The sequence below is a fragment of the Cucurbita pepo genome, chromosome LG19, assembly GCF_002806865.2.
Source record: "Cucurbita pepo subsp. pepo cultivar mu-cu-16 chromosome LG19, ASM280686v2, whole genome shotgun sequence".
In the NCBI taxonomy this organism is placed as follows: Eukaryota; Viridiplantae; Streptophyta; class Magnoliopsida; order Cucurbitales; family Cucurbitaceae; genus Cucurbita; species Cucurbita pepo.
In genome coordinates this window covers 2,198,777-2,218,886 of record NC_036656.1, presented here as the reverse complement: position 1 = coordinate 2,218,886, position 20,110 = coordinate 2,198,777, and the positions used below count along the sequence as shown (strand labels likewise).

General features: G+C 34.2%; 2 protein-coding genes across 2 annotated transcripts; both read left to right on the top strand.

Moving 5' to 3' along the window:
• Window positions 1–7,727: 7,727 nt before the first annotated feature.
• Window positions 7,728–9,121, top strand: LOC111782050 (putative Myb family transcription factor At1g14600). Its single transcript, XM_023662821.1, has 4 exons — window positions 7,728–8,113; window positions 8,312–8,388; window positions 8,457–8,605; window positions 8,681–9,121. Exons 1-4 carry the CDS (start codon window positions 7,861–7,863, stop codon window positions 8,973–8,975), a joined length of 774 nt encoding a protein of 257 aa, XP_023518589.1. The 5' UTR covers window positions 7,728–7,860; the 3' UTR covers window positions 8,976–9,121.
• A 9,014-nt stretch (window positions 9,122–18,135) lies between these two features.
• LOC111781623 (transcription factor bHLH140-like) lies at window positions 18,136–18,723 on the top strand. The gene has a single exon (XM_023662313.1). The coding sequence runs from the start codon at window positions 18,136–18,138 to the stop codon at window positions 18,721–18,723; it is 588 nt and encodes a 195-aa protein (XP_023518081.1).
• The last annotated feature ends 1,387 nt before the right edge of the window (window positions 18,724–20,110 follow it).

The window sequence follows — 20,110 nt, the reverse complement described above, 5'->3', positions numbered from 1 at the left end:
GGTCCAAAGACTTGTCTTATGTATGATGACACATGTCCTTTGGCCCTTGAACGTGTCATTTATGTTGATATGATATTATAATGTGTTATGATAATGCTATGATGTTATGAGGATGTGATTTGGTATGATGTTATGATGTGTTACGGTGATGCTATAATGTTATGATGATGTAATGTACTATGATGTTATGATACGTTAGGATGATGATGCATTATGATATGATAACATGAGATGTATGATGATGATATGACGTAGTACAATGATATCTCATGTACGATGATGTGCATGTATGAGTTGCTATGTTGCATTATGATAAGAGTTTTTTGATACACAACTTCTAAGTGGTGTTATAAATGATGAATTTACGAAAGCTTATGCATGCATGTTATCTAGAGTAATATGTGAAGGATGTGTGAGCTGGTGTTACATGAATGATTTAAGATGAAAAGTATACAGATCTCATGCATATTGTATGTCCATTTACATCGGGATACTTTCCCTTTTATGACGAGTACGAAACGCGTACACCATGATGATCATGCCTTGCATTATATTCAAGAGTTTGTTGTACCTTTGGACGTCCGACTACAGTCAACTAGCCCAACCATGCAAGTTGAGGGGGTGTGCAAGCCCGCCTGGTGGGCTCATGCTCACATGGGCGGGTCATGTGTAGGGATGTAATGACCTTAAATTTCTACTTACCTAGAGTCACTACCGTCATCGTCATCTATACTTTTATGAGAAATTAAACATTTAAAACTTCATCATAAAACATAAACTTCATGATACTATCATGGACTTATATGTATTAAAAAAACATCTTTAAAATGATACAACGAAATACTAAATTAAATAAATAAACGTAAAAATTAAAAACACTATATTCTAACCTTAGTCTAAGAAAATAAACGCGACTCCCCTATGCATGTGCCATGGTCTCAAATTGCAATATCGTTGTCAGTCGAATATGGATGTCTTGCTTTTACCTAAAATAGAAAGAACACATGACTTGAGTATTTTAAATAAATACTCAGTATGTGATCCTGGGGACAAGGGAATGCAAACACACTCATGATTTAGGACCTATCATTAAAAATCATCATATAAGTAGCCTCCAATCCAAACAAAATTGGATATGTAGTGCTTCCCTACACACGACCCACACGTGTGAGCTTGGGTCCCCAGAAGCTTTGCACCCTCCTGGACTCTTCGTAGTCGAGCTAGTTGTCCATAGCGATGTTCGGAGGTTAGCCGACCCCTGAGTGCCAGAGGCATAACCATCATCATTCGCATAGTGTACGCGTTCGTACTCATCACCATAAATGGGGAAGTATCCCGATGTATATGAACACATAAAATGCATGAGGCCCCTATACACCATTCACACATTATTCTAAGTAGCCTGCACGCATTGACCTTCATACATTCATCATCATTAACATTAACTAGGGTTGTGTCTTTGTAAACTCGTTGTCATAATACATCGTGACATTTAATACATGTTCATCATCTTAATATGGAACATCATCATATTAAGTCATTTCATCATCATACGTTTCATATCATCTTATTATTATGCATCATCATCATGTCAACGTCATGTACATCATCACATCATCATATAACATCATTACATCATTAAATAACATCATCACATCATCATATAACATCATCACATCATTATCTAACGTCATCACATCATCATATAATATTATCACATCATCATATAACATAAAGTATAAACGATACGTGCAAGGGCACCATTGAACACGTGTCGTCATACCTAAGACAAATCTTCCAACCGAGCCGATAGAAAGGTCACTTACTTGGTTGAATTAGGCCGAAGCTACTACGACTCCTTTATGCAACCTTAACATTGCTATCTAAAATTCAATTCTACCTAAGGAGTCAAACAATTATAAGTTAGAATTTTACTCTAGTAATTGGCTCACCACTTTTGCATAAAATAATTTAAACTTACTCCTAATCCTTTAAATTTACTCCAAGTAATTTAAACTAACTAAGCCTAATTTTGCATAAAATAATTTAAACGTACTCATAATAATATAAACTAACTAAGCTTATGCATAAATAACTTCAAAAAATTTAATTAGTTAAAAAGGTAGTCGTACTAACCTTAAACGCTTCCAAAAATTGAAACTAAGAGGAAAGGGTACGAGCATATCAAACCCAAGCTGTATCAGCAAAAATGCTCGCCTTGAGCCATCAGAAAGTGTACTCTGTAGGACTGGCTCAAACCATTCAAGTGGGATGCTAAAATAAAGTGAGTACCTCCCTTATACAGTGGAGTGGAAGCTAACCCCATTCTCAACGTTAAACAACGTGGGACAATCCATTTTCTCTTCTTTTATTTTTCCTAATATTTTGGGTTATTCCAAGGTAGGTACTACACATCAAATTTTTCGTGACTTGAGCCACTCCAGATAGGTCCCTAATCATGATTGCATGTGATTGCATTCTTTGACCTCAATAGTAAGATCTTTCGTAAAGTCACGTGCTCCTTTTATATTTCAAATAAAGGTCAGACACTCGTATACAGTTGACGGCAACATCGCAATTAAAGACCATAGAACTCGCATAGAGTAATCGCATTAAATTTCCTAGATCTTAGTTTAGTATAAGACATTACTACTTTTATATTTAACCATGTTTATTTTAATATTTCTTTTGTATTGTTTTAAGAGTTTTTCTTAAACATGTAAGTCTATAACATTATTTTATGAAAAAGTTTTAAATAAATATTTTCGCATAAGAAGTTAGAACATGGTAACGACTCTCGTTCCATTTGAAAATTAGAGTCTGTCACGTCTTACTTTACTTTACTACTACAATATCTAAAACGTATTTAACATAACCGATAAATTTTGGATACGTTCATTAAAATTTCACTCGAGTTTTTAAACCTAAAGAGGAAGAGTTAATGTTCGAGAACAAGACAACCCGTGCCTTTGACTGAGAATTAAGAAAATATATTTTTGTGATGTCGTTTTGTGTTCCTTCAACCCATTCATACGTATTGATTGGAACTACACCAATATAAATTAGTAGTTTTTATAGAGAATCTTTTTTCCAAAACTAGTCCCTTAATTTGTTCTTCTTTATATTCTACTTAACATTAATTAAATATTTAATTACATGATTTCCAAAACATTAAAAAAGCCTGTTTTTTTAGACACACACTTATTGAAGTAGGAGTTTAGGAATATGGTAATGACTTGTTTATTTATCTGTCACACATACATAAATAAATAAATAATAAATAGATAGAGCATCATATTATTGGTAATAAAATAATATTGATACAAATACCATCCACCTACCAATGAAATATTATATATAAATAAACGAACATGGTATGGTATGATATGATATGATGCATGTGCAAATGCATGGTGCATATATATATATAGATACATGCATGGTGCATATATATATAGATACATGCATGGTGCATATATATATAGATACATGCATGGTGCATATATATATAGATACATGCATGGTGTATATATATATATGAGAGGAGGAATAATATATAAATTAAAGATGAAAAAGGACAGACATACTCATTCTCAAATTATGGGTTAGATCCGCATAAATAGGCTATTCGCATTCTCATGCAAAATTTAAATTATATGTATTAAAATTTAATATGATGTTTAAATTTTAAAAAAAAAATAATAATAAAGAAAAAGAACAGACAAAGGCACTGTTGAGCGTTGACGAAACAGGATAAGGCCACGGTGGTGAGTGAATCTTTCTGACTAAACTTTGGCTCTCTGTTTTGTTTTTATTTTAATTTTTTGATTTTTCCAATGGGATTTTGATGTTCAACATGTGGGAAGCTGATCATGGAACCTCTATTTATTCTTATTTTTTAGGGTTGTAAGAATTTAAATTAATATTATTTAAGAATATTTAGGGAATCTCGTGGCTTTCCGAATATGAAATTCTTTGTCTAGGGACCATACGTTCAAGATTGTTGTCCGAGAGGAGAGTTGTTGCAATCCCACGTTAACAGATTAAAAAGAAGACCACGAGTATATAAATAAATGACACAACCTCTATTAGTACGAGACATATCAAACATTTTAAGAGGTTTGTGTCGCAAATAGGAAAGCTTACCGAATTAGAAAAATAATAATAGGTTTTGTGATAGTGTATGAATTAAGGATTAAACATACTGTAACTGTGATGTCCTACATTGGTTGGGGAGGAGAACAAACCACCGTTTATAAGGGTGTAGACCTTCCCATAGTAGATGCATTTTAAAGCATTGAGGGGAAGCCTGAATGGGAAAGTCCAAAGAGGACAATATCTGCTAGCGGTGGATCTGGGCCGTTACAAATGGTATCAGAGCTAGACACCGGACGATGTGCCAGCCTTCTCGCTGTTCCTGAAGGGGGGTAGATACGAGGCAGTGTGCCAGTAAGGACGTTGGGCTCAAAAAGGGGGTGGATTTGGGGGCGAACCCACATCGATTGGAGGAAGGAAAGAGTGCCAGCGAGGAAGCTGGGCCCCAAAGGGAGGTGGATTGTGGTGTCACACATTGGTTGGAGAGGAGAACAAACCACCATTTATAAGGGTGTGAAAACCTTCCCCTAGCACACGCATTTTAAAGCCTTGAGGGGAAGCCTGAAAGGGAAAGCCCAAAGAGGACAATATCTGCTAGCGGTGGATCTGGGCCATTACAAATGGTATCAGAGCCAGACACCAGACGATGTGCCAGCCTTCTCGCTGTTCCCCGAAGGGGGGTAGACACGAGGCAGTGTGTCAGTAAGGACGTTGGGCCCAAAAAGGGGGTGGATTTGGGGGCGAACCCACATCAATTGGAGGAAGGAAAGAGTGCCAGCGAGAAAGCTGGGCTCCAAAGGGAGGTGGATTGTGGTGTCCTACATTGGTTGGAGAGGAGAACAAACCACCATTTATAAGGGTGTGGAAATCTTCCCCTATCAGATATGTTTTAAAGACTTGAGGGGAAGCTTGAAAGGAAAAGCCCAAAGAGGACAATAACTACGGTGGATCTGGGTACAAATGGTATCAGAGCCAGACACTAGATGATGTGCCAGCCTTCTCGCTGTTCCCGAAGGGGGGTAGACATGAGGTAGTGTGTCAGTAAGGATGCTGGGCCCCAAAGGGGGTGGATTTGGGGGCGGTCCCACATCGATTGGAGGAAAGAAAGAGCGCCATCGAGGACGCTGGGCCCCGAAGGGAGGTGGATTGTGATGTCCCACATTGGTTGGGGAGGAGAACAAACCACCATTTATAAGGATGTGGAAACCTTCCCATAGTAGACGTGTTTTAAAGTCTAAAGAGAACAATATCTACTAGCGGTGGATCTGGGCCATTACAGTAATGTTATATACGAGCATATTGATGTCAACTCCTAATAAACATACGGATTATTAACGAGACATTTCAATGCATAGAATTAAAATAATAATAAGATAAGAAAATATCCAAGTTGCATATGCATGGGCAGGAGTAAATTAAATACTCAACTAGAATCTGCCTAAAAATGGGGTGCAAAGGCTCAGGACATCCGTGATTTAAAGCCAAGAAAATGCCTCTATCAAGCTAGCTAAGATACACATGAAAGATAGCAAAATCAAGGCCTCATACCTTCCAACCGTATGAAGCAATGCACGTGGAAGGAATGAAAACACCAAACCCAACTCTTCTTTCCCATTCTCTTTTTCAAATCGACCATTCTAAATCACACGCTGTATCATACTTTCTTTTTGTTCGTTGTGCATCATCAATAACTTGAAATATGATTTAAATAGTAAATATGTTCGTGATGAATAAGATAAGTTAAGTTTTAATCTTTCTTATGTGACGAAATAATACCAACATGTTTTTTCGTATGTTACTTATATGTTCATGTTCTCCTCGAAGAAAATATCAACGATCTTCCTTGTAAATAGTCATATCTTTTAGATGACTCATATTTGCTGGAGCATATTGTTAATCCAAGAGATCTCTAATATGAATTTTCACTATGATTATACGTTCGAGACTCGCAGCTTTAATTGATATGACTATGTTATGATAAAGGTATGGATCGGATATGAACCACTCGATCATTCTCTTTCTGTCTAGAGCGATAAAGTCCGTGATTCTTTTCTCATAGATGGAATCCATCTGCAACACGAGTTCCTTTCTTCTGATCTCATCCACACATGGTAGACGATGTGTATATATATAAAAATATGATCCACCCATTTATATATTATTTTTTTTATGGGAATTATTAATAAAATAGAATCAATAGAAATATGAAAGACATCTTTTGTGGACGCCAAAATTCTTTTCATAAAATTATTACTTCTAGTTTTGTCCAAATCTCTCACATTTTCCCAACTATATAATAAAATGCATAAACTTAAGGGCCTCTTTTTTTTCTCTCTCTCTCATCTTTATTATTATTATTTTTTAAGATTAAATGTTTTAATCAATTAAGTTATGTTATTTCTAATGATTTTAAGTATCGAGGGAAAATCGAGAAAAATGTAACTAAATATCAAAATAAAATTGCTACGCGTATTTTATATTAATAATAAGAAATTAAAAAAAATTATTTAAAATGGATTAAGTGTTTATTTATAAATTTAAATATTTTTCTGATTTTTTTATTTCAATAAAGGTTTTTAAAAATATTCATCGATCTTCACAGAATATTGAGACTAAAGATGTTCGTGAGTTGGGTTGGTTGAGTTGAAACATTTTGAGTTCGGTTGGTAATTATTATTTTCTTTTAAATATTTAATTAAGATTTTTAAGTCAATTTTTGTATTTTAAAAAATTACCTTCCAAATAGTTCAAAATTATTTAAAAGAATCTTTAGAGCCTAAATAATAAAAAATAATAATAATGAATTTAAATAAAATTAAATAAATATGTATTTTAAAATCAACCAGAAATTCAAGTTAAATGAGGAATACTAACTTCATTGGCACGAGCCATTTTGGGGAAGTCCAAAGCAAAGCCATGAGAGCTTATGCTCAAAGTGGACAATATCATACCATTGTGGAGAGTCGTGTTCGTCTAACATGGTATTAGAGTCATGCCCTAAACTTAATCGTGCCAATAGATCTGTAAATCCTCAAGCATCGAACAAAGAACTCCAAAAGAAAAGGAGTCAAGCCTCCTCGAATGCAGTAAAAAATGACTAAGACTCCAAAGGAGTTGAACCTCGATTAAGGGGAGGCACACTTTGTTCGAAGGGAGGTGTTGGATGATGAAAGTCCCACATCGGCTAATTTAGGGAATGATCATGAGTTTATAGGTAAGGAATACTAACTTCATTGGGCTTATGTCAACGCAACTCAACTCATAAAATTTTCATAACTCAACCCAAACCGTATAGGTTGTAATGTATATATTCTTGCGACACTAACGGAACCTTCAATTAACTACGCTAAATAATTGTAATAATTTATGGGTTTATTTCTTTTAATTAATGTACATGATTTACTATAAATTTATAAAAAAAGTGTAATAATTTATTTATTATTATTTCAAAATTATAAGGGGTATGGGAAAACTTGATATTTGGATTCATTCCAAACCGACAAGAGTTATATTTTAATACACATATAGACATGGGATGTGATGGGATGCATGGGATGTGATGGGATGCATGATGCACATGATCATTATGCCCTAATTTAACCAAGCTGAGGGTCACACATGATGAGATGCATATAGGTTCATGAAGCTTCATTTGAGGTTTCCCAACACATCATCAGACACGAGTCTTCTGTCTGTCTCTCTCCTCTTTGAAGCCATTTGCCTGTTTATAGTCATCATTCTTCCTGTGGTGTAAATCAGAGATCTATGGAAGGGGGAAGGGACGGTGGTGCAGCAGCTGCAGAATGTTCAAACAAGAGTAGAAGTGATAGCAACAAGTCCCAAAGCGAATTGGGAAATGAAGGCAGCTCAAGCAATAGCACAATTGAAGAGAACGATGAGCGGCAAAAGAAGCCCACCGTGAGGCCCTATGTCAGATCCAAACTCCCACGACTCCGTTGGACCCCTGATCTACACTTTCGCTTCCTTCATGCCGTCCAATCACTCGGCGGACAACAAAGTAATAATCAACTTCATCCAATTTACTCCTAATTCATCATCACCCCATCATTTCACAATCATTTTCTAATTTTTAATTCACTCATGATCTAACAAATTCTTGATTAGGATGAGCTCAATTCAAATCCATTTCAAAATTTCAAAATTTTAATTTTTAGATCTAAATTTCCATGTTTTGTTCATGATTTTGATTGCATAGATGCTACACCCAAGTTGGTTCTTCAATTAATGAACATCAAAGGACTAAGCATCGCCCATGTCAAGAGCCATCTCCAGGTTGCTTTACTCTCCTACTAATCTCTCTTTCTTTCTTCAATCATTGCATAAATTCATCTCAATTTCAGATGTATCGAAGCAAGAAGAGCAATGAAATGACAACGGTGGCGGATCAAAGGGTTTTAATGTCTCAAACTAGTGATCGCAACATATTCACTGTCAGCCAAATCCCCATGTTCCAACGCCATAACCAAACCTACCCTTCTAATATTTTTCGGTAAGAACATCTCTTAATTCATTACAATTATTATTTTTGCAAAATTCATCTTGAACTCGATCGTCGTCGTGTTAGATTCGGTAGCCATTCATGGAGTGATTACGAGAACAAAACAACACAAACCCTTTACACGGGGAAGGCCTCGGCATTGAGTGAAGCGAGATCGAGGGAATTCGGCACGAGCACGGTCGGTGAACGGAACACGAGAATGAGGAAAGGGGAAGAAGAACTAGACTTGAGTTTATCGCTAAAGATTGCTGCAAGAGAGGAGATGAAGATTGAGAAGAGAAGGAGGATAGAACAAGAAGGTTTAGAAGATAGAACTGATTTGTCTCTATCTTTGTGCTCATTTCATTCAAAATCTCCTTAGCAAAGGAAGAGGAGGCTAAAGAGAGAGTAAGTACTCTGGATCTGACTATATGAATTCAACACATCAAATTCTAAGTGAGATGTTGAAGTACTTATTTCCCGATTTGTACGTAATTTGTCTGAAATAGAAACAATAAACCTTCGTAATGGTACGATATTGTCCATTTTATGCAGATACTTTCATTGTCTGTCATACCAATAAAAATAATGTCATTTAGTTAGTCTAATAACTCAAACTCACGGTGAGTAGATATTATTCGCTTTAACTCGTTATATATTGCAGTCAGACTCACAGTTTTAAAACACTTCTAGATTTGGACTTCAAGTTTAATTAGAAAATAAATTATAAAAAGAGTTATTAAGTAATAATTCTCTTATTTATACATATAAATGTTCATATTCTCTTATTCCAATACATGCACTTATCTATTGTTGATCAGACAAAATATTAGCATTAATTAAACAAATAAATTACATAAAATCTAATCATGAATTGATTAAACTATTCCATGTGTGTCTCTAGGATGCATGAAGAGCTAATTATTCAATTAAATTAATCACTTCCATGGTACAATTTGAATGTATATTATATGATTGTTTTAGTCTTCATGTGCTTAATGTCTTTATTTACTTATTTATTTTTAACTATGGTAATATTAGAAGTGAATTTTTACATAGCTAAGATGACGTAGAGAGTCGATGAACAACCATGATCTTACGTGTTTAATACGAAAAACTGAAAATTTAAAGAAAATAAAAAAATAATTTAAATCGATGAAAGGTAAAACAACTTATTTTAACCTAAGGTTAGGAATTTAAATATGAATCTACCCTATGCACGTGCCACAATATCTGCTTTTGATGTCGTCGTCATCCGTACATGTGTGCCTTGCCTTTACCTGAAAAATGATGTGGTACATAACTTGAGTATTTTGAATAATACTCAGTAAGTGACCCCACTATAGGAGTCATGCAAATACAAATACATGCAATTATGCTCTTGTGATCTATCTCTATCTCATCTAGGGGTGGCCTCCAGTCTCGGACTACTATGGATGTGTAGTACTTACCTACACATGACCCACACGTGCGAGTGTGAACCCACGGGGACTCGCTCACCCCTTGGACCCTTTCTAGTCAAACTAATCTGTAGCGACGTCCGGAGGTCAGCGGAACCCCTGGTGATATGAACCACGACCAAGGAATTTCCATACCTCAAGGTCCAATTACAAGGACGAGAGTCAAGAAGCTACAACAAACCTTATACAGTTATATTCAAGCTATGGTAAGCTCATCAAAGGAAATTCTAGATGACGTTGGAGACCTCCCTTATATGTTATGCAAAGTTGAGCTTCAAAACAGAGATGAATTAAATGCACTCTAAGTTGCATTTAATGAACTCCGCTGAATTTATCAAATAGTCCAAGGATGACTAATAAGCATATTTTATTATTTGCATTATTTAATTATAGTTTAACTATTTGTTGTCATATTTAACCTAGTTTTAAATATAGGAGTTAAGGTTATATTGTAACCCACATAAGTTACTATATTCCACCGTTAACTAGCCATTTTAATATGGAGGTTACCTGTATTTCTCATTTACTACCCCATTTAATTTTGGAGTTATGTATCACATAGGTTAAGGTTTGTAAAGGCTATATAAAGCCTTCTTTTCTTTGATTAGACATCAGATTTTGGAATTAAGAATAGAATTTCTATTTTAGCTTTGTTGAGAGCTAAACTTTCTTTGCAAATTCTTGTGTTTACAACGTGCATCTAGAGTCATTCAAGTGGTATTGATCAAACCTCTTGTGGAGTGATTCGAATCATGAGTTTAGAAACGAGTTTTCTTTACTCTTGATCTTGATCATCAAGGTAATCCGTTCCATACTTCCCCTTGGGTTGATTTCCATATCACCTGGTGTCATGCGCCTCATGAACTCCCTCATCATCATACTGTGTGCATCTGCATTCATCATCTCAAGGGAAAGTATCCTTATGTTTATGAACATACAACATACATGAGGTCCCTCTAATTTCCATATTATCATCTCTTCTGACACAACCCTCTAGTCTAATCTCTTTGTTACATTAATTAACACATATTTGTGGATATTTATATTAATATCATTTTCATGCTCTTAGGATTGTGTCCTATGTCAGCCTATCGACATGATGCAATATGACACTCATCATCGTATATCATACTTAATATGGAAAACATCAACATATTAAAACAAACGTCATGCAATCATCATACTCATCATATCGCCATAAAGTGTATCAAGCATATCAAGTACATCATAAATCAAAATATACATATTATGTACATCATCATGCATTATAACGCAAACATCATCATATACTAGTATACGACATCATACGATACAATTCATACATCATCATAAACTCACACATCATCATAGCTCATATATCATAAATTGCAACTCACACAATTTCTAGTCTATCCTGTAGTAAGGTCAATTACTTGATTGATTTTAGCCAAAGTTCTATCTAGCTCCAAATTTGGTTACTTTCATCCTCGAATTCGTTCACACTTATATCGAGTCTTCACCTATTTTGGATATAAACTTAATTGACTCAATAAAAAATCGAATTCAATATTTTCATTGTTCCTATATTGTGTTTGGTAATAAAACTTTTCTTTTCTCTATGTATCATGAAGCAATTTTTTTAATCATGTTTACAAAGCATTTTCAATGGATTCTGATTTTAGTTTCCCACTATGCATCATGAAGCAATTTACAAAAACACTTGTAAATAGTTATTTTTATTTGATTTCTAACCAAAAATCTAAATAAGGTAACAAAATAAGGAATAAAATCAAGATAAAAGAAAAACCTATTGTGATAAATTCTTCCATCTACATCCTCAGGTAAATCAGAGTAAAACCATTTTTTTTCTTTGAAAAATTATTGATACTAGAGAGAGAGGTATTTTAGGGAAGGAGGGAAAGAGGAGAAGAGGTAAGTTATTTTTTTTTTCTTTATTTTATAATAATAATTATTTTTATTTATTTTTTTTTTACCGTTGTTACCTCATATAGCTCTAAAAAAAACTTTTGTCGAAAGTGCTTTAATCTCGAAATTATTGAGTCTTTGTCTATCTATAGAGTTCTGTAGTTTAGAACGTACATCAAGTAAGTCAAGTATTTGCGAAGCATGGATATGAGACATAGTTTGAATACCTACGCCCAAGCTTCATGTGTTCCTTTCGACGTAGTATGTGTCATAGGAACATGTTGCACTACTCATCAGGAAGTCTTTAGGATATCTCGAGTTCACGTTCTAAGAGTTTTTCTTTTTAAGTTTTGAAGCACAATTAAGCAAAAATTCTTAATAAGTACACCCTAATACATGAGTCATAAACATTTCTTTACATGCATAAGTTTTTCATAAGCATCTTGTCACTTGATATTCATAAAAATCTTGATTTCTTATAAAAATATATTAAGGGGTAGTTACGTACTTTTCCTCTTGGTTCATATCCCAAAGTTTTCGTAGTATTTGAATCTTTTAAGGTCTTGAAAACATCTTAGAATTCTTATAGGGGTATTTTTGTCATTTATCATCCCAAATCTTGGTTTAATTCCTAGCATATTCCAATGGTCTTGTAACTTTGTATACTCCCTTCAAACCATGACATAAGGCTCCTCATCAATTTTCATGGATTACTTTGGTCATAAGTCAATGGTACATAATTATAGGGGTATTTTAGTCATTTTACACCTACCCTTGGTTTAGGCTCTCGATTTGGCCATCTGTTTGATGGTGGAAAGCGGTACTAAAGTCGAGGCGAGTACCCAGCGCTTTTTGAAGTCTAAGCTAAAATGTTGATGTAAAGTGTGGGTCTTGTCGAAAATTACCCAAATCACTGTATAACCCTTCAACGTTCTGGGTAGTCCTACTATGAAGTTCATAGCTATATTTTCCCACTTCCACTCCGGTTACTTGTTGACACACTAAGCACTTACTCAAAAACTCAACCACGTCTCTCTTCATGCTTCTCCACCAAAAGTGTTGTTTTAAATCTTGATACATCTTAGTACCTCTTGGGTGCATGACAAATGGCAAGTTAGTACCTCTTGGGTGCATGACAAATGGCAAGTTGTGTGCCTCTGTTAATATCTATTTTCTTAAGGATTTTGAGAATCCATTTAGTGGACTCTAGGCCAGTTAGCTTAAGATTTTCTGTAAGTTAAGGTCCTTTCGTTGGGAGTCAATAATTCTCTGCCTAAGCGTGGGTTGTACTATGAGTCGAGCCAACTGTGCTACGACTATTAATCACGTTAACTGTTATCATAAGTGTTTATGCACACTTTATTGTTGAACCAACAATACCATTTCTGTTTGGGCCATTTAAAACATAGAAAATCCAAAATGGGCCTCGTACTTGTATTGGGCCGAAGTTATAGGCTTGTTATTGGGCCTCATCAAAGCTGAAGTTTAGGATTGCTTTGCAAATATAGGCTTTTATACCTCTGCTACTTTATTGTCTCTATTTCCCCCACAAAAAAAGTGCTATCTTTTTTAAAGTATTTAAAAATGTTTAATGGTTTAAAACACTCATTTGATTATTATCCATTTTTATTCCTATTACATAATCATTTGAATTTGACTCCCCTCCCCATGGTTTGGTACACATGCACTTGTACTTTTTCATTTTCATCCTTTCATCTATTTTCTTTTTTTCAATACAAAAAACGTCTCAATATTTTAAAAAAATTCGTAATTATGAACATACTTCAACCGCCATAAACATATATAGTTCCGAAAAGATGGGTCGAGAAATATATTGAAGAATAATGAAACGTGAATAGTTAAGTATTTATGGGAATTAGGGTTTTCGAAAAAGAGTGGAAAATGATTTTGAATAAGGTTTTTGGTGTGGTGTATTTAGGAAAGTTCACATCAGAAACACTATTTGATTGAGGGACCCAATATATGAATGATTCAATCAATTGGCTAATCCAAATTTGTACTAACTTTCTTCTTCTTCTGTCTCGACACTACTGTACACTCTTCATACCCACACCTATTATTATTAAAGAAATACTTTTTGAGGATCAACTTAAGTATAACTCAATTAGTTCAGGGATGGTATGGTTGATATTAAAAGTCGAATTTTGAGTCATATATGGACACGATGGTCTTGTTTGTGTTGATAGGGTAGATATTGGAGTGGAGATAGAAAGGGAATGAGTGTGGGTGTTGATAAAACCCTAAGGAAGTTGAATTAACCAAAATGAATGACCAATCTATGTCTCTCTCTCTCTCTCTGACTGGTTTTGGAGTAGAGAGTAGAGTGGGGGGCAGGTGAGGTAAGGTAAGTAAGTAAAAAGATGAAAGGCAGTAATATTTAGTAGAAGAAAGTAAATAAGAATAATTAGGGTTCTACCAACCCAACGCCAATGCCGGAGCTACTACATGTGCTTTTGTTTCTCCTTTCTTACCCAGGCCCCCTCTCCCTCATTTCTCCCTTTACTTCCCCCTCTTTCTTTCCCTTTCCAATTCCCACCGTTCATTTAAAAGTCCAACTCCACCGCTAGCAAACACTGTCTTCCTCGAACTTTCCTTTCGAATTTTTCCTCAAGGCTAACACTACAACTGATGTGTGAATTGTAAGATCTACATCGGTTGAAGAGAGTAGAACGAACCATTTCTTATAAGGATGTGGGAATTGTGAGATCTACGTCGGTTGGAGAGTGGAACGAAATATTTCTTATAAGAATGTGAAAATTTCTCCCGAGACCCGTTTAAAGCGGATTTCGTAGTTTATTTTTAACTTTTTTTTTTTTTTAAATACTAAAAAGAAAAGGAATTGCTTTTGTTTGTGGAGTTTTAATGAGATGGGCAAAAGAAAAAAAGGGGAGAGTTGCAAAATTGCATGCTTCCTATACGTGGTTCCACTAATGACCATCGTCCTATGTTTTTTAGATTGGAGGGGTCCGCTAATCATCGCCTTCTACTGTTCATTTTTTTTTTTTCTATTTTTTAAGAGCGGAGTGAGTTGAATCGTTAACTTCTAAGTAATGGGTCGAATTAGATCGAGTTAGATAGGAATAATAACTATTTTTTTTTTTGTTGTTCTTATAATATAAAAATATAAAAATTTAATGTTGGATAATTAAAGTAAGATGTGATTATGTTGTTTAGAAATTTGCAGTGGGTGAGGCAGCCCTGTGGAAGGACCCCCTCTACCCTAAAACCCCCTACACAGCATCCCCAATCCCTTTGGCTTCATTGTTCTGAGCCCTAAACGTGAGTAAAAGTAGTGTCTTTCCTGTGATTGCCGAGTTGTGATGATTGTGAGGAAGAGGGAGAGTGTTGAGGGTCCCCTCCCTCTCCTTAACCTAATCTAATCCTAAACTCATCCAATTCCAACCACACAAACCCATCCCTTCCCTCTCTAACTAAACCAATTCGAAATAAAGTTACTATCATATACATGGCCTGACTTCATCTTTTTAAGTGGAAACAACAAAGAAAAGTATTCCATATGAAACATAAATAAAACAAACAATGCCCTAATCTAACTTAAGATTTACGAGATAAAAATGTAATTACTGTAACACAGGTTTCATGATGTTTAACGTGACGTCAACGTCAATTATACTAGGGTGTCTTGCCTTTACTTAAAATATGAGAATACCACAATGCTTGAGTATTTAAACAAATACTTCGTAAGTGACGTCATTTTGGGGTTAGGGAATGCAAACACATGGAGAATAAATGTGACCTATCATTTAAAATCGTCATCTCTTAGACGGCTTTTCAATCCAGATAAATTGGATGTGTAATACTTCTCTACACACGACCCACAAATGCAAGCATGGGCCCATCATGCGGGTTCGCATACCTACGGGCTTGTTGGTCAGGCTAGCTTCTCTAGACTGTTGCCAGACACCCGAAGAGAATAACAATTGTTGTAGCATTATGATAAACATGATGGTCATTTCAGTCTCATAATGTACGCATCTGTACTCATCATAAAAGGAAAGTATCCCGATACATGTGAAAATACAATTAGGCCGGAAGGTTCTCATATTTTCCATCGTAATATAAATCTTGCAACACAATCCCATTCTTTCCTCACATATTACATACATAAGCTCTTATAAAGTCATTTTATTCCTCATAATTTTTTTTTTATTTTAAAACATATCATAGCATGTCATAACATATCATGACTTAATCGTAACATATCATAGTACATCATGACATAACTTATTGTAACATAATATAACATTTCATTTATACCATAATGTTATTTAGCATATCATTTAGCGACATATATCATAACATCACATATCAAATATATCACACATATGGCACATAGGGTCATTGGTCGTATGTCAACTAAGCCGACAGTAGAGTCACTTACTTGGTTGGCCTAAGCCGACAGTAGAATCACTTACTTGGTTGGTCTAAGCCGAAGCTACTACAATCCCTTGATGCTAGCTTTGTCATAATTTAGTGCAACTTATTTTAGTTTGAATTAGTTATGGAATATATGATATTCGTAATCTTCCAGAATATATATGAGTTAGGAAATATATGTTAGATATCGTAATCAGTTGAATTTGAATAGTAGTATATTTTATTTTATTACAGGATTTAGTTAGTTTATATTTTATTGGTAGATATTATTTAGTATCTTGTATCCTATTTAAAGATCGTGAATATCAATGAAGATTGAACCTTTCGATCCCAATTCTTTTTCTTATTCTTAAATCTGTATTCTTTCGTTGAGTAATAATATTTTCATATCTATGCACACTTTTGAGTGGTAGATATTGCGTCAAGCTTAAAGCTAAGAAGTCTCTTACGATTCTAATGTGAAAATTGGCTCCACCTTAAACGCTTTTGAAGAATTGGAATTAGTAGGAAAGGGTCCGAGCGTATCAGACCCTAGCCGCCAGTGGAGCTGTCATAAAATGTATTATTCAACTAGCTTTGAACCACTTAAATGGGATGAAAGGAAGACCAAGGGACCTCCCTTTTATAATAGAACTCAACTTCCCAATTTCTCAACATAACAGATATGGGACAACTTTCATTTATTATTATTATTATTATTTTTATTTTGAGTTATTACACGTATCATAATATATTTGGGTTAACATACTTGGAACACATGCATCAAATATATTCATAAGCATAACATAATCATAACATAATATATCATAGTATTAAAAATAACGTGTAGATAAGCCAGTCAGTAAGTGTTATTCATACAACACTCTACTTATCTAGCGTTACAATGGTAAGTTCACTTAACTTGTTTGACTAACTTGAAGTCATTAAATTTTTTCAGCCGTTTTTCATTTGATCTTACTCGTTAAGGTTTGATTTAAAGCTAAAGTTTATTTACAGGTTTGGGTTTGAAGTAGAAATTTTTCAAGGAGTTTATTTAGTTTCGAATCTAACTCCAAACGTACTTTCTCGCCTTTCTTTATTTTTTTCTTCTACAAATCATAAGGATGAAAATGGTCTATTTAGGAGATCATTTACCGGAGAAAGGAGAAGAGTGAGTTAAGGGAACGGAGAAAGAGATTGAGGGTTAGAAGGATTTTAGGGGAACTAGAAGAACCGTGTTTTAGTGATTGTTGTTACGTACTATTTGTTATAATGTTTTAAAAGTTATGGTATTCATTTGACATCGGGAGTAGAAATACATTATAATATTGAACAAAAAGTCGATTGTGACTTAAAACAACTTGACGGGAATTGAGACAGTTACCTAGATTGAGTTCGAATGAAAGGTACTCGATCACATCAACTTTACATCAAATAATTTAACTAATTTCTATCGTATTAGTTTTGAAATATTTATAAATAATTGAGCATAATATAAGTATAAGAACAAAATCATGGGCACTAAATTAAAATCAAATTTGAAATTTATGGGAGTAATTTTGTTTTGCACAATGATGAGACAAGGGGATTCCCGTCTAGGGTTTTTATAGGATTGAATCCAACGCCAGAGATCGGTTGACTCACATGGCGACATCTCTCTCTCTCTCTCTCCTCTCTCTCTCTCTTCATTATATACATAAAATAATATAAAAGCTAAAAAAACCCATCACTCATTTTGAATCTCACTTCGTTTCTCCAAGTGGGTGTGTTGGAAAAATAATGGATTACACCTTTCCGGCGAGCAACCCCAGCTCGTGTGGGTCATCCTCCGGCGGCGCCACCACCGGAGCAACCAGAAGGGAAAAGCTGAAGAAAAACAATAGCGGTAGCTGCGGAGGGAAGAGGAGCAAAGGCGTGGTGAAGCTGTCCACTGACCCACAAAGCGTGGCGGCGAGAGAAAGACGGCATAGAATCAGCGACCGGTTCAAGATTTTGCAGAGCTTAGTTCCGGGCGGCACCAAAATGGACACTGTTTCAATGCTGGATGAAGCCATTCATTACGTAAAGTTCTTGAAAACCCAGATTTGGCTTCATCAAACCATGATTAATTTCGTTGATTATGATGACTCTTCCAATTCCACCGTCGCCACCGCCGCCGCCGTGAATTGTGGCTTCCATTTGGACCAAATTGCTGGCGGCGAGTTCCATAACAACCACACAAATAGTTTTGTGTACTCCCAAAACGACGTCGTCAAAATGGAGGAGCCCCCTAATTTGTTGCCTCAGCTCGATCCCAACCCCCTTTATTTTCCTTCCGGACAAGACCAATACATGTGCTCTTCTTATGATGCTTACATGAACTTCTAGCTCTCTCTTTTTTTTTTTTTTTTTTTTTTTTTTCCCTNTTTTCCCTCTCTTTCATGTGGGATTTGTACCTACTTAATTGTGTTAATTATTAATTACTATGTATTTTGCAAAATCTAGAGTTATTATTATTATTATAATCATTAATCATTTCAAATTTGGGGTATGATCTAAGAACTTTATGGTAACAAAATTGCATTAACTTCCCAACTTTGTAATTTTTCCTTACATCATTTTATATTTGATCATATGGGTTTTTATTTTTCTCCCACTCCGAGATATGTTGAGCTCAATAATAGTCTCACATGACTAATTAAGAGGAAGATAATAGATTTTATAAGCAAATCGGTACGAAACTTTTTGAGGCTCAAAATGAACAAAATCTGGGTAAATTTTACAAATTCAAAATAAAAAGTTCAAACCATCATTATCGGAATATAATTCAAATATATATATATATATATATATATATATTACTAAAATTAATCGTTATCAAACATGTTTTAATTTGTACTTGCTAATCTTTAGTTAGATGTTTATGTTTAATTAATTAATGTCATTTTTTTTTGTAAGGAAAAAACGTAAGACATAAAACGTGTTGATTGGGAAGGTCGGTTAAGGGGTGTTTGGGACACGAAGACGCTTTATTGTCCACGAAAATATGATAGTTTTGGATATGTTGATTGATGGAGACAAATATGTAAACTTCAAATAATCTTAAAATAGAAACTCCTCAAATCTTACATTATATTTATCTTATGTAATGCTACAAATTATATAGTTTAGATCGAGGATAATTAATGGTGTCATGTTACATGAGATATAATAGAATGTTGAGGCATCAGTGTCACGTTCAAATTTCAAATTCTGATTTAAATCTTGGACATGGTCGTTATTTTACATTTCTTTTACAAATATTAAAAACAATTCTTAAATCACAAACACATAAGATATAAAATTGATAATTTAGGATTTTATTAAATATCGATTTGATTATTTAAAATTTTAAAATTTAAGCGACCACTTTAAAAATCTATTAAACATTTTTTTAAAAATTTAAATACTTATTAAACATAAAATTAAAATTTTAAAACTTCTTTGAAAATTTTTAGAGAACCACTAAACTTATAATCTTATTTTTTTTTTCATAAAAATATTTCAAGAATGTTTTCTATTTAGCCAATAATTTTAGTAATAAAAAGTTGTTTTGGTTTTAATTTTAAATTCTAGAGGTAACTTTATTCATTCAAGTATCTAGAATAAATTAAAAAAATAATAATAATGACTTAAAATTAATTAACTTAAAATTAAAATTTAATATAGTTTTATAGTACAAAAAAATCAACATTAATTGAGTAAGATCGAATTAAAAAAATATATATATAGAAAA

Excerpts from the sequence above, each read along its gene's own strand:
- LOC111782050 (XM_023662821.1), top strand. The coding sequence starts at position 7,861 with ATGGAAGGGGGAAGGGACGGTGGTGCAGCAGCTGCAGAATGTTCAAAC. Across the intron at positions 8,114-8,311 it reads ATCACTCGGCGGACAACAAA|ATGCTACACCCAAGTTGGTT; the intron begins GTAATAATCAAC and ends TTGATTGCATAG. Across the intron at positions 8,389-8,456 it reads ATGTCAAGAGCCATCTCCAG|ATGTATCGAAGCAAGAAGAG; the intron begins GTTGCTTTACTC and ends TCTCAATTTCAG.
- LOC111781623 (XM_023662313.1), top strand. The coding sequence starts at position 18,136 with ATGGATTACACCTTTCCGGCGAGCAACCCCAGCTCGTGTGGGTCATCC.